Raw genomic sequence first — 12,797 nt, forward strand, 5'->3', positions numbered from 1 at the left:
AAAGTTGTTTTCGAGTTGAAGAGGACGCTCACCAGTAGCATTACCTTAGTGCTAACACAAATGATATTTCATGATTTAACCAAAGTCTCGTCTTTTAGTTTAATTTTCACTGCCAGCCACCAAGTTCAAATGGATTGGGCGTCCATCCCGTCAACAGCAGTGAAAAATAAAAAACAAAAAAACATTGGCAAAAGAAGTAACTTCAATATGTAAAATGTGCTTAAAACTTAACCAATGATCTTTCAGTTTCTGTCAGCCCCTTCTAGACAAAATGGATTGAACGTCTATCGCCATCAATGGTATTGGAGAAAATGGATTTGGTATCTGTCATTGTCAATGGCAGTGAATGAGTTAACTCAGTCCTTCTAAAATAGTGGCGCCGATGCGGATTTACTTCATTTACCAAGCGTCTTTGTGTGGCTTGAAAAGCGCTCTAGAAATAAAATGTATTGTTATTATCATTATTATTACCTGGAAGAGGTACTGGACAATGTGGCTAACAGGATAGCAAGGAGCATTGTGGGAGCTTGCCCCCTGTGTGACGGGCTTGGCTAGGACATGAGTGATGGAGGCGTGAGTGGGATTGCTGTATACTGTGGCAGCACCAGCTTCTAAAACTCTAGGAAAATTGAAAGAAAAATGGAGCTTCAATAATCGACTCAATTTATTTTCGTAGTATCTGCATGTGATCCATACAACCTTTTGAACATGATAGACGAGACAGCATCTTGGACCATTAGAAGAACTCTCCAGCCTTGGAAGGCTCCGGTTATTGTCCCACTGATCACCTTTTCCCTCCAGTCTCTGACGGTATAGCAATGCATCCAACGTGTGGGAATTGATACCTCATAGGGTCCCTCTGGGAGCCAGGAACCATTTTCAACACTATCCAGAACATAGTTCGGAGTCACAATCCACTTTCCTGGTAGGATAAGGAATTAGCATATTGTGAATACAAAATGGCTGAAACTTAAGTAAAAGTAGATTATTTTCCATTCTCAGACATTTTTATTAGGTTGAAATTATCTTTCGATATCAGTTATTTACAGTACAAGAAGCCCAAGTGCAAGCAGATAAACGATGAGGTGACGGCTAATTCTGAAGTGTGTCACGTCAATCTTTAATTCTGCATTAGCAGAGAATTGTGGAAAAATTACAGTATTGTATGAGAGAAGGGCGACGGTAATTTTTTATGAGGATGAAACATGTTTTTATTTTCCTGACACACTAATTGAAAATGTAGCTTTTTTTTTTTTTTTTAATCATGTAATGAATTACTTGCTTTGCAAAACTTTGTTATCTCCACAATATTCATGATGACCAACCTGCAGCACAAGAAGCTAAAAATTTCTCACTGGCCAAAACCTGAGGAATTATTAAATGGGTGCAAATGCTCTGGTATATCTGGAAGAAAATGCAGGAATAATATTAAACTTGATTATTAAGCATGTGCCTTCGGAACACGACTTACTGATCCCCCAATATATTTTCCATTCAAATGTTGAATTCCCTTGAGCAAATCTCTCTTCTTCCCATTATTTTTTATCCCTGAGATTTGAAACACTGGACGGCAGCTCTCCATCCCAAACTCTGAAAAATAATAAAACAGTCTCACTCACGTCTGCAATCGTCAACATACTTAACACTGTCAAATTGTAACCAATTAAAATCACGTGTAAAGAAGCTACAGTATACGTTTCATTTTGGCAATAGACATAGTTTCATCTGACACTAGATGTCTGATGCGCACTATGATCCAAATAGGAAAAGGTTCGTCACTTGCCGGCCATTTTGTCTAAGGTCCGAATGGTTATATATACATAAAGAAAAACTGTCTATGGAACGTTTACGTTGAAATAGCTATAAAATGTTCAATTTTCAAACAAATTTATAACAAGTCAGAGATGCAGTAAATTAACCGTATACTCAAAAGTAATAAAAACATTTATTTACAATATCCACTCTGAATCATAGCCACGTTAACACGGTTTGTTATAAACCAAAGAGTTTGCAAGCCTGTCAAAAATGCAGCCAGTTATGAGAGGTTCAGTGAAAACAAATCACGTTGCGTCCACGACAATAAGAGTCCGCAATGGAATTGCCCTGACGGAAGATGGCCGCTAGTTAACACCGCCGACCAAAGTCTTTCGACTTATTGTCTTATATAAGTGATATCCAAAACTTTGAAGACGAGATGGTCCTCAAAATTCACTCAATCAACAGCTCCTGACTGTTGCAAAACGTGACCTACATTTTGCAAATCATAACTTGGCATACTTAAATACAGTCCTGTGGTCGCTTGTACAGTTTGACAAAAACACATATCAAACCGTGACCCCAGATTCCCGCCAATGTTCGATTAACAATCACAAACACCGACGGCACCAAATTCTGACATTGAAACATTTATCTTACATACATCGTGCGGCGTTTTCCGAAGTAAATTTCACGTTTCGTTGACTACATTTCTGCTCAAGCAGAGAAAACGTGTGTTTAATCATACTCGAGTTTGGCAGCTGGGTTCAGAAGGCTCCACGGTGTAAAGACTTGCAGGGGTTGATGCAACAGCAATATCTGTTGACGTTATTTTCCATTGAATTGTCAATGTTGTTTCTTGTTATAGCAAAATGCTACATGTGAATATCTTCAGTGTCATGCTTCTATCTTAAAAGGGAGGCGCAATGTGCACATTTTCTCGTCGCTTTGCAGTCGCTCCCACCCTTAAATTAATAGAATGAGCGAGTCCGTTGAGCGGATGTTTTACAACAAGTACTTCCGGGTTGTTGTCACGGCTGCATAAATGCCGGAAGCTAACAAAATAGGGGAAAGGAATCAAACTAATTGATCGACTAGTCTCGTTGATCTCTCGATACGTTTGTAGTACATTTTATACTAAAGAATACCAAAAGTACAGACTCATTTTTTATGACATGATTTAGTTGAACTCTGGTAGCCATGGTTGTTCATCACAATGGTTCGGTTTTCGTCTGAAAATCAAAATCACAGAAATGTGTTTCACTGACATATTTTCTCCATAAACTGGCTGAATATGAAGTTGTTCGTATGTCACATTCCGGATTCACATTTCGTCGATATGGGTTCATAAAGGACGTTTTGCAAGGTAAGAATTAACTTCATCAAATGCTTTCAGCAGTGAAACGCAATCAGGAGCTAATCAGATTTTATTAACCATGTTTTGTCAGGTCCATCACAAAAATTGTTACAAAAAAAACTGCATTTCTGTATGTAAGTCATTCAGTCATGTAACATTTTTATTTTATCAAAAAAATCTGAGTGTCTTTATTTAAATTGTGATAGTATTTTTAGTGCCATTGACAGCTATAGACGTCCAATCAATTCGAAGTGCGTGGGGCTGGCAGCATATGGTCACTGCGAGCCCTTTCAGTTCAAATGGATTAGACGCCCTATCGCTGTCAATTGCAGTGGATAAGTTCATGAGCCACTCATTGAACAACCAATGTTAAGACAAATGCAGAGGTGTCAAACCCATCTTTGTCGTCAGTTACATATAGGCATGTGCCGGTTACCGGTTTCACGGTTTACCGTGGTGTGAAAACGTTGCGGTTTCAAAACCACAAAAATTTTCCGTCAGACCGTAGTACGGTATTCGCCATTTTTCATGTGTCAAAAATGCAGCCAGAAGTGGCGTGGCGCGGCAGCGCTCACCCCATCCCGTTTGTTGCTGTGTGTGAAAGTGACTATCAGCTAAACAGCCAGCAAACCCTAAACAAATACTCCAAACATAAGGCGTTCTTTTCTCCAATTTATTGAGCTCTCAAATCGTGGTAAGTGGAATATACAAAATGAATACATTTAAAACGTACAATTGTATTTTTCCATGTGTGAGTAGCTAAACAGATTAGCACTATGAAAAAGTTCGACAAAAACAAAACACATATTTTCCTTTGAAATTCGATATATAAACTAACTAAAAGCTTATAAAGGACGAATGTTAGCCTAGGCTTAGCTGGGAGAGCAACTTCGTCGAGTGTGACAGCCGCAGAGTGAGAAAACAAGCTTGATTCGCTTGAATGAAGGGGGGAAAAAAGGCATAGCATCATCCATCCATCCATCCATTATCTTCTGCTTGTTCCGGGGTCGGGTCGCGGGGGCAGCAGCTTTAACAGGGAAGCCCAGACTTCCCTCTCCCCAGCCACTTCAACCAGCTCCTCCGGCGGGATCCCAAGGCGTTCCCAGGCCAGCCGAGAGACATAGTCTCTCCAGGCATAGCATCAAAGATCGTTAATTGAGGAAAGATGATCTTGCCCTAAGCACAAATCCACGTTCGCTGGATCAAGGGGAGGTCTCACTCCCAATGATTTTTTAAATATTTTTTTTAGATGAAACCTTTCCACAACAATATTTACATTTTAACTAACTTATACATTTTTAACTAACTTATTAACTTTTGAATTCTTTGTTCTTTCTAACACAAAGGCATGACATCATGTAGACTAGAGTTGACACAGTGGCTGAAAATGGCCAAATTTCACTTGAGCTTTTCAATCCTCAAAAAAAATTATGCAGTATAAATTTTTTAAAATTTTAATCAGAAGAGTTTTTACTTTTTTTTAATAGAAATTATTTTGTTCTTGCTCTAAACTTGAGCAACCTGAGCTGTGGCTGTAGGTATAGTCTACGTTATATTTTAATTTTATTTAAAATGTTTGTATTTTTTTTAATTGATAATTTATTTATTTGAACAATACATTCATATTCCAATTTGCAACTATGTTCTGGAAAAAAAAATCCTGTTCAATGGAAAAAAGTTTTTTTTTTTAAACTCATACATCTCAAAATAACACATTTTGGAGCTATAATTGCAATACCGTGATACCGTGAAACCGCGGTATTTTTGCTCACAGTTATCGTACCGTCAAAATCTCATACCGGCACATGCCTAGTTACATAGTATTTATGGTATAATTTAGAGGGCCATTATGTATGCGAACTTACTTGTGACTCGGATAATAGTGACTTGTGCAATTGTCTGACTAGTGGATCAATAACTTAATTGACAACTGTTTTGATAATCGATAAATCAGTTCCAAACATGACCATAACATTGTACAAGTCTTCATTTTTAGTATCTTAATAGAAATTATTCTCTCATATAATTATTTAGATGTTTTTATGAAGCAGAAAAAGGGGGGGTACGTTTTATTTATTTATAAATGTTATTTTTTAATTTGAAAAATTCTATTTGTACTTATTTTTATTGATTTAATGTTAAGGTTTTCTTTTAAACTAAGGGGCGAAAAATAGCAAATATTTAAATTTTTGTTCAACTTTGAATTTCTAAAAGTATTTTTAGTTAAATAACAAAAAAATAACTTTTTAAAATTTATTAAATTAACGTTACATTTTTGAAAAAGTGGGGGAGTGATGTAAATACTGTTTTATGTATTCCTCGATCTTTCCTTGGCGACTGCAGAAACATTATTTTTATTTTATTTGATCAAGAAATATGTATAGTCAACACACATGATTTACTTTTGCGGGTCACACAAAACGATGTGGTGGGCCGGAATTGGCCATCAGGCCCTGGGGTTAACACCTATGCTCTACTGTTTTTCCAAATGGATATTGCTGATGTTTTGCTTAATACAATTGAATGATCATGCTTTTACTGGTTGTCTGAAAAGTTCCACCTATGGTGTTTACTTCATGTCAAGGGAAAAGTGGCCAATACGAAAAATGTACCTCACTTCTGGTGATATAAAATCACAAATAAGGCTAACTTTATGTTACCCCTGGGTGGAAAAAAATGACAGTTAATACACAAACCAATGGGCTAACATGATATAGACCTAAGTAGTATCATGTTGTTCACGTGTACACCTGTATAATTCATGGTGTTGTCTTACAGCTGTTTTAAAACAATGTTGACATTAGCTCAACGTGCTCTAAGTGGCTTTAAAGTGTCGGCCTGGGGGATACGCTGCTAAATATTTCAGTACAAACTCATTCCTGCAAATGGGCTTGTGCGTTAGCCAGGCTGTGGTGCAGGAAAGAGAGATGGGATGATGTTTTTTGTGTAATATGTGTGTGTGTTGGTGCATGCTCTAATAGCTGTTGAGTTGATGTGTCAGGCAGGCAAGTGTCTGCTTCAGCTGTCCCAGTAGCAGCACTGGGAAGCACACTGGGGCACCTTCAACATCTGCTTTGTAAGAAGCTAATGATACCTAGAAGGCGGCTGCATGTTTTCAAGTGCGATACTAATGAGACCCTGTGTGCTGTCTTCACTAACGGGGCACTTCATTAGGTACACATTCATAGTAATATACACAATACAATAGGAGCGGTAACTTTTAGCTACCTCACGAAACGACATGATTTGTGATAAAGAAAAATCCTTTACGAAAAACGGGCTATGCACAATCTTCTGCTGTGAATTGGAATGAGTGTATCACTAGTAGACTGCCAATCTGAAGTGAATGGACGTCCATTCGATAGCCACCCTCCCACTTCAAACGGATTGGACGTCTATGGCCGTCCGTGGCAGCCAATGCCAGCCAATAAGTTAATTTTGGGACATTTCACGTCTTTTCCAGTTGATTTTCAGTCACTTCCGTTTCTTTTTGGGGCATTTACGGGTCATTTCCTGTTGATTTGGGGTAATTTACAGGTCACTTCCTATTCATTAAGGGTAATTCCTGAGTCACTTCCTTTTCAGTAACCCAAATCAACAGGAAGTAACCTGCAAATATCCCCAAATGAACAGAAAGTGACTTGTAAATGCACACAAGACATGCTCTAGTTTCAGTGTCATTGACTGCGTTAGACGTCCGATCCAGTCAAAATGAATGTGATATCTCGTGCCGTCAGTGGCAGCCAGTGAGCTAATGTATACACTATTCCAATGGAAAATTTTGGTAGCAACCTGTTGGTTCCTTTTTTTTTTTTTTTTTTTGTGTAACGGTGACACATTTTTTAAACGATATATCAATTCTTGGTCGGAGCATATCAATAACATTTTGGGCTACAAAATATCATGATATACAGTTGTATGAAAAAGTATCTGAACCTTTTGGAATTTGTCACATTTCTGCCTAAAATGACCATCAAATGTGATCTGATTTTGTCAAAATCACACAGATGTAAAAACAGTGTATGCTTTAACTAAAACCACACAAACATTTATAGGTTTTCATATTTTAATGAGGATAGCATGCAAACAATAACAGAAGGGGGAAAATAAGTAAGTGAACCCTCTGCCTAAGGAGACTTAAAGAGCAGTTGAAACCAATTTTTACCAAACAATTTAAGTCAGAGTGTGCCCAATCACTCATGAGTGGTTTGAAGCTGCCCTTCCCATTATAAAACACACACCTGGTAAGAATTGTCTTGATGAGAAGCATTGTCTGATGTGCATCATCTCGGTCAAAAGAGCTGTCTGAAGACCTGCAATGAAGCATTATTGATTTGTATAAAGCTGGGAAAGGATAGGAGAGAGTTTGGCACTGTTGCTTCCCTCCCAAGGAGTGGCCGTCCACCATAGATGACTCCAAGAGTTCAGCGCAGAATGCTCAGAGAGGTAAAAAAGAACCCTGCTAAAGACTTGCAGAAATCACCGGCACAGTCCAATATCTCTGCACACATAAACTACATATAAAACTAGGGCTAAGAATGGTGTTCATGGGTGGACTCCAAGGAGGAAGCCACTGTTGTCTAAAAAAACAATGTCGCTCGTTTAATGTTTGCAAAAAGAAACTTGGACACTCAACAGAACCTTTGGCAAAATATTTTGTGGACTGATGAAACCAAAACTGAATTGTTTGGGAGGAACACAAAATGTCATGTGTGGAGGAAAAATGGAACAGCTCACCAACATCAACAACTCATCCCCACCGTGAAGCATGGTGGAGGGAGCTTCATGATTTGAGGCTGTTTCGCTGCACCAGGGCCTGGACAACTTGTAATTATTAATGGAAGAATTAATTCAAAAGTCTATCAGGAAGTTTTTCAGGAAAACCTGAGGCCGTCTGTCAGAAAGTTAAAGCTAAAAAGAGGATGGATGCTGCAACAAGACAATGATCCAAAACACAGAAGTAAATCAACTTCAGAGTGGTTTCAGAAGAGCAAAGCACAAAGTATTGCGATATATCACCTTTTCGATGTATTGTCACACTCTTAAAATACAGGTGCTTTATATGTGAAAAAAAACCTGGCAGGGCTTTTCGTTCTTCTGGGCCACTTCTACTGCAAGTTCGAAGGTCGAGACATACAGTTGGGTGATCGATCTTTTGCGGTTGCTGTACCCAGGTTGTGGACTATGGAGGTAGATTTGTGTCTTTATTATTCAATAAAAAAAAAAAAAAGCTGCTTCAATCAAATAAAAAGTTGCTTCAATCAAAATATATATTTTCAATCGAGAAAAAGTCACTTCAATAAAAAAAAATGTGTTTGAATGCAAAAATAAATTCATTCATTTTCCATGCCGCTTTTCCTCACGAGGGTCGCGGAGGTGCTGGAGCCTATCCCAGCTAACTACAGGCAGTAGGCAGGGGACACCCTGAACTGGTTGCCAGCCAATCGCAGGGCACAAGAAGACATACAACCATTCACGCACACAGTCATACCTACGGACAATTTAGAGTGTTCAATCAGCCTACCATGCATGTTTTTGGGATGTGGGAGGAAACCGGAGTTCCCGGAGGAAACCCACGCAGGCACGGGGAGAACATGCAAACTCCACACAGGAAGGCCGAAGCCCGTGATTGAACCATTGATCTCAGAACTGTGAGGCAGACGTGCTAACCACTCAGCCACCGTGCCGCCGCCAAAAATGAATTTGAAACTCAAATATATTTGAAAACTATTTTTCTTTGAATTTTAAAATTTTTTTATTTAAGTCAAGTTTTTTTTTTATTGAAACATTTTTGATTGAAGTCATGTAATTTTGCGTTTGGACCACATTTTGGCTAGGACATTTGTGTCTTTATTAGTCAATCAAAAACTAAGTGTCTTCAAACAAAAAAATTTATATTTTCAAAAGAAAAATCACTTCAATCAAAAAAAAAAAAAAAAAATTCAATCATAGAAAAAAAGGTTTGAACGTGAAAAAATATTTGAGACTCAGAAATTCGAATTTGAACACTTTATTTTTCATTCAAACTGTTTTCTTTGATTGAAGCAATCCTTTTTGTGTTTGAGCCATATAGGGCATAGGGCATTTGTGGGCTAAATCATTCAATCGCAATAAAAGTTGCTTTAATCAAAAAACTTTTTTTTCTTTCTTTTTTTTTTTTTTTTTTAAGTGGAAAAGGTTTTGAAGGCACTTTTTCTCGATTGAATCATTTTGACACAAAGGTTCAACTTCAACACTACTTCCGGCATGTTTGAGTGGCAGGTGACTACGCCAATGGCCTAAAAGTTTGAAGCAAGAATAATGGCCACCAGGGCTCCATCCAGCCATCGGAGTCTGCTGGAGTCCAAGCCGAATATAGGGCACCTATACGGGGGTGTGATATCTGCATCTCACGCGTACACGCGACGGTACGTTGCCCTGTCGTGGCACACTGGTCGGACCCTAATATCACCCCCCAGGCGCGGTGGCCGGCTGTCGAGTGGACGGCCCGCGAGTGACACGACACTCATTCAAAGCTGAAGCGACGGGGCTCCTGATGGGGTTCCCAGCGTAGACGCCGGCGACTGCAAAAAAGTGCGTTCAAAACGTTTTCCTCTTTAAAAAAAAAAAAAAAAAAAAAAAAGAGTTTAAAACTTTTTGCTTTTCAAAAAAAGTGACACTTCAAAAATATATATATATATTTCAAATAAAAAAAAAAAAATTTTCAAAAAAAATATTTTTGCAAATGATTTGCGTAGTCACCTGCCACTCAAACATGCCGGAAGTAGCGTTGAAGTCTAATCTTTGTGTCAAAATGATTCAATCGAGAAAAAGTGCCTTCAAAACCTTTTCCACTTCCAAAAAAAAAAAAAAAGAAAAAAAAGTTTTTTGATTAAAGCAACTTTTATTGCGATTGAATGATTTAGACACAAATGTCCTACCCATAATATGGCTCAAACACAAAAAGGATTGCTTCAATCAAAGAAAACAGTTTAAATGAAAAATAAAGTGTTCAAATATGAATTTCTGCGTCTCAAATATTTTTTCACATTCAAACATTTTTTTTTTTACGATTGAATTTTTTAAAATTTATGATTGAAGTGATTTTTCTTTTGAAATTATATATTTTTTTGTTTAAAGCAACTTATTGTTGGATTGAATAATAAAGACACAAATTTCCTAGCCAAAATGTGGTCCAAACGCAAAATTACATGACTTCAGTAAAAATGTTGTTTCAATAAAAAAAAAACAAAAAAAACCCCCTTAAAATTAAGACTTAAAAAAAAAAAAAAGTTCAAAGAAAAATAGTTTTCAAATATAATTTTTTGAGTTTCAAATTTATTTTTGCATTCAGACACTTTTTTTTTTTTGATTGAAGTGACTTTTTCTTCGATTGAAAATATATATTTTGAGTGAAGCAACTTTTTATTTGAAGCAATTTTTTTTTTTTTTTAATTAAATAATAAAGACACAAATCTACCTCCATAGTGGACTAGCCTGCCCCGCGAAATCAGCACCATTACTAATCTAGGCCTTTTTAAATCTATGTTAAAGACCTACTTTTTTACTTTTTTTTTTCTCCTGACTAGGTTAGCCTGGTTTTTAGGCTTTTATTGTGATCGGATTTTATCTAATTTATTTTGTTTTATTTGCTGTAATGACTTTAAGCGCATTTTTTTCCTTTAATTTAATTGTATAGTACTTTCCTTCCTTTTATTTATCACATACTACATTTTGCTTTGTTGTAAAGCACTTTGAAGACCTCTTAGGTTTTGTAAAGGGCTTGCTTTGGTTAAAAAAAGACTGAAAGAATATACCAGGTTGCTGCTGTGGGGTCTATCATATACAGTGGGGCAAATAAGTATTTAGTCAGCCACTAATTGTGCAAGTTCTCCCACGTGAAAATATTAGAGAGGCCTGTAATTGTCAACATGGGTAAACCTCAACCATAATGACATAATGTGGAAAAAAACAACAGAAAATCACATTGTTTGATTTTTAAAGAATTTATTTCCAAATCATGGTGGAAAATAAGTATTTGGTCAATACCAAAAGTTCCTCTCAATACTTTGTTATGTACCCTTTCTTCGCTGCTCAGCCTTCACCGTGTACAGACGGACTCTGAGCTCCTGAAGCACTCTCTTATCTTAACCGATAAGCGCTCAGGGCCAGCAAGCTTGACCCCCAGTATGGCTCCAAAGAATTTGAAACCTGGAGACTTGGATGAAATAAAATCCTCCATACAGAATTTGGAGGTCTCCTTGACTGGCTTGATTCCAAACCAGAATCAAGAAATCGTCAGAGAGCTCCAGTTAATTCGCGCTGAAAACGAGAAACTCAAGCACGCGGTCGAGGAGAGAGATGTTCGCATCAAGAGGCTGAAAATTTTGGCTGACGATTTCGACCAGTGCCGATGCGCAAATGAGCTAATCATTTCTAGATTACAACTGACGCCTAGCCCAGGGGACACAGTGGCGCAACTGGCAATTGCTAAGCTGAAAGAGTATAGAATAAACATGGAACCGCTGGACATCCGTCATTGTCTTCTGCTCCCATCTGGGGGGAGAGGACCGGCGACGGTGCTCATGAAGCTGGCAGACCACAAGACCAAGACTGCCCTGCTTAACCAGCGCGGCCACCTGAAAGGGTCGAAGATTTTTTTGAATGACAACTTGCAAGAAAAGCACGTCAACTCAAGAAAGCTGGGAAAATAGCCAACACCTGGGTCTCAGATTGCAGGATCCTTGTCAAGACGCAAGATGTGAAGATTAGAGCTATCACGAGTCTTGACCAGCTGACTACAATCGCTGGATAACTGTAAATACTACACAGCGGACCAGTATGACAACTCGTGGATGTGGACGGTAAGCTGAAACTTATCAACGGCAGGAGTCTCTACAAGAATCTTGAACACATTAAGGATTATCTACTTATGATAACAAAGGCTCTGACTTTAATTTGCACGGACATAACATGACACAAATGAATCGGGCATCTAAGGGGGGAGGGGGTGTTGCAATTATTATTGACAATCTCCTGGAATGTATTACAATTGAGCTCCTAATCCCCAATTGTAAAAACATAATTATCTGCTGTGTCTACCGAGCTCCTCATTCAAATGTCTAGTTTACTGAGTATATGGAAAAGATACTGTATAAAACGAATAATAAGCATGTTTTCGTTGTGGAGACATTAATCTTGGGATAAAATATGTACAGCATGTTGTTTGATTTTATACATTCATGTCTGATGAAACTGTTACAGTGACCTTTGTGTGCGCCAATTGTTGCACACCAGCTGTGATAACACATAATCACTTTTGCCACACACATAGCCACAACAAAATGTTCCACAGCAAACAGATGCAAAAATGTCAGGGACATGACAAAGCCAAAACCTTGTACGCCCTGAAATTAATCGAGCTGCTTGACTGGACGCTAAGTTACCAAACCCAGATTGTTGATTGTGTTATTGTACAGTTTTGATGTATGTTCCATGCCTGAATGTGCGTCTTTAGTTGTATGGGGGACGGGAAACTGATAAGCATATGCTTCATCCCGTCCGCCTTTTCTTCTTCGGTTCCTTTGGGCAAATCATATCACAATTTGTAATTGTCAATGATTGTCAATGATACCGATGATGATGACAATAAAATTCCATTCCATTCCAAACATTTTCTGTAACTCTTCATAAGCTTTTCACACAC

At 37.9% G+C, this 12,797-nt stretch overlaps 2 protein-coding genes across 10 annotated transcripts in view; one reads left to right on the forward strand and one right to left on the reverse strand.

Moving 5' to 3' along the window:
- Window positions 1-2,741, reverse strand: part of slf1 (SMC5-SMC6 complex localization factor 1) — a 65,180-nt gene extending 62,439 nt beyond the window's left edge. Inside the window, exons 1-5 of one of the 5 annotated variants that reach the window (XM_057831009.1) lie at window positions 2,504-2,741; window positions 1,472-1,590; window positions 1,326-1,404; window positions 700-922; window positions 472-619 (exon numbers count right to left, since the gene is read on the reverse strand). In XM_057831009.1, the coding sequence (XP_057686992.1) occupies window positions 472-619; window positions 700-922; window positions 1,326-1,404; window positions 1,472-1,582 (561 nt within the window). In that variant the 5' untranslated portion in view covers window positions 1,583-1,590; window positions 2,504-2,741. Of the gene's footprint in view, window positions 1-471; window positions 620-699; window positions 923-1,325; window positions 1,405-1,471; window positions 1,591-2,415 lie in introns of all 5 variants that reach the window. The other 4 variants (XM_057831010.1, XM_057831008.1, XM_057831011.1 and 1 more) reach the window with 4 other exon arrangements.
- kiaa0825 (KIAA0825 ortholog) overlaps window positions 2,680-12,797 on the forward strand; it is a 306,720-nt gene continuing 296,602 nt past the window's right edge. For 3 of the 5 annotated variants that reach the window (XM_057831003.1, XM_057831007.1, XM_057831005.1), the window contains exon 1: window positions 2,680-3,121. The gene's annotated coding sequence lies outside the window, so the exon portion shown is untranslated. The remainder of the gene's footprint in view (window positions 3,122-12,797) is intronic. The other 2 variants (XM_057831002.1, XM_057831004.1) reach the window with 2 other exon arrangements.

The sequence above is a fragment of the Corythoichthys intestinalis genome, chromosome 3, assembly GCF_030265065.1.
Source record: "Corythoichthys intestinalis isolate RoL2023-P3 chromosome 3, ASM3026506v1, whole genome shotgun sequence".
NCBI lineage: Eukaryota > Metazoa > Chordata > Actinopteri > Syngnathiformes > Syngnathidae > Corythoichthys > Corythoichthys intestinalis.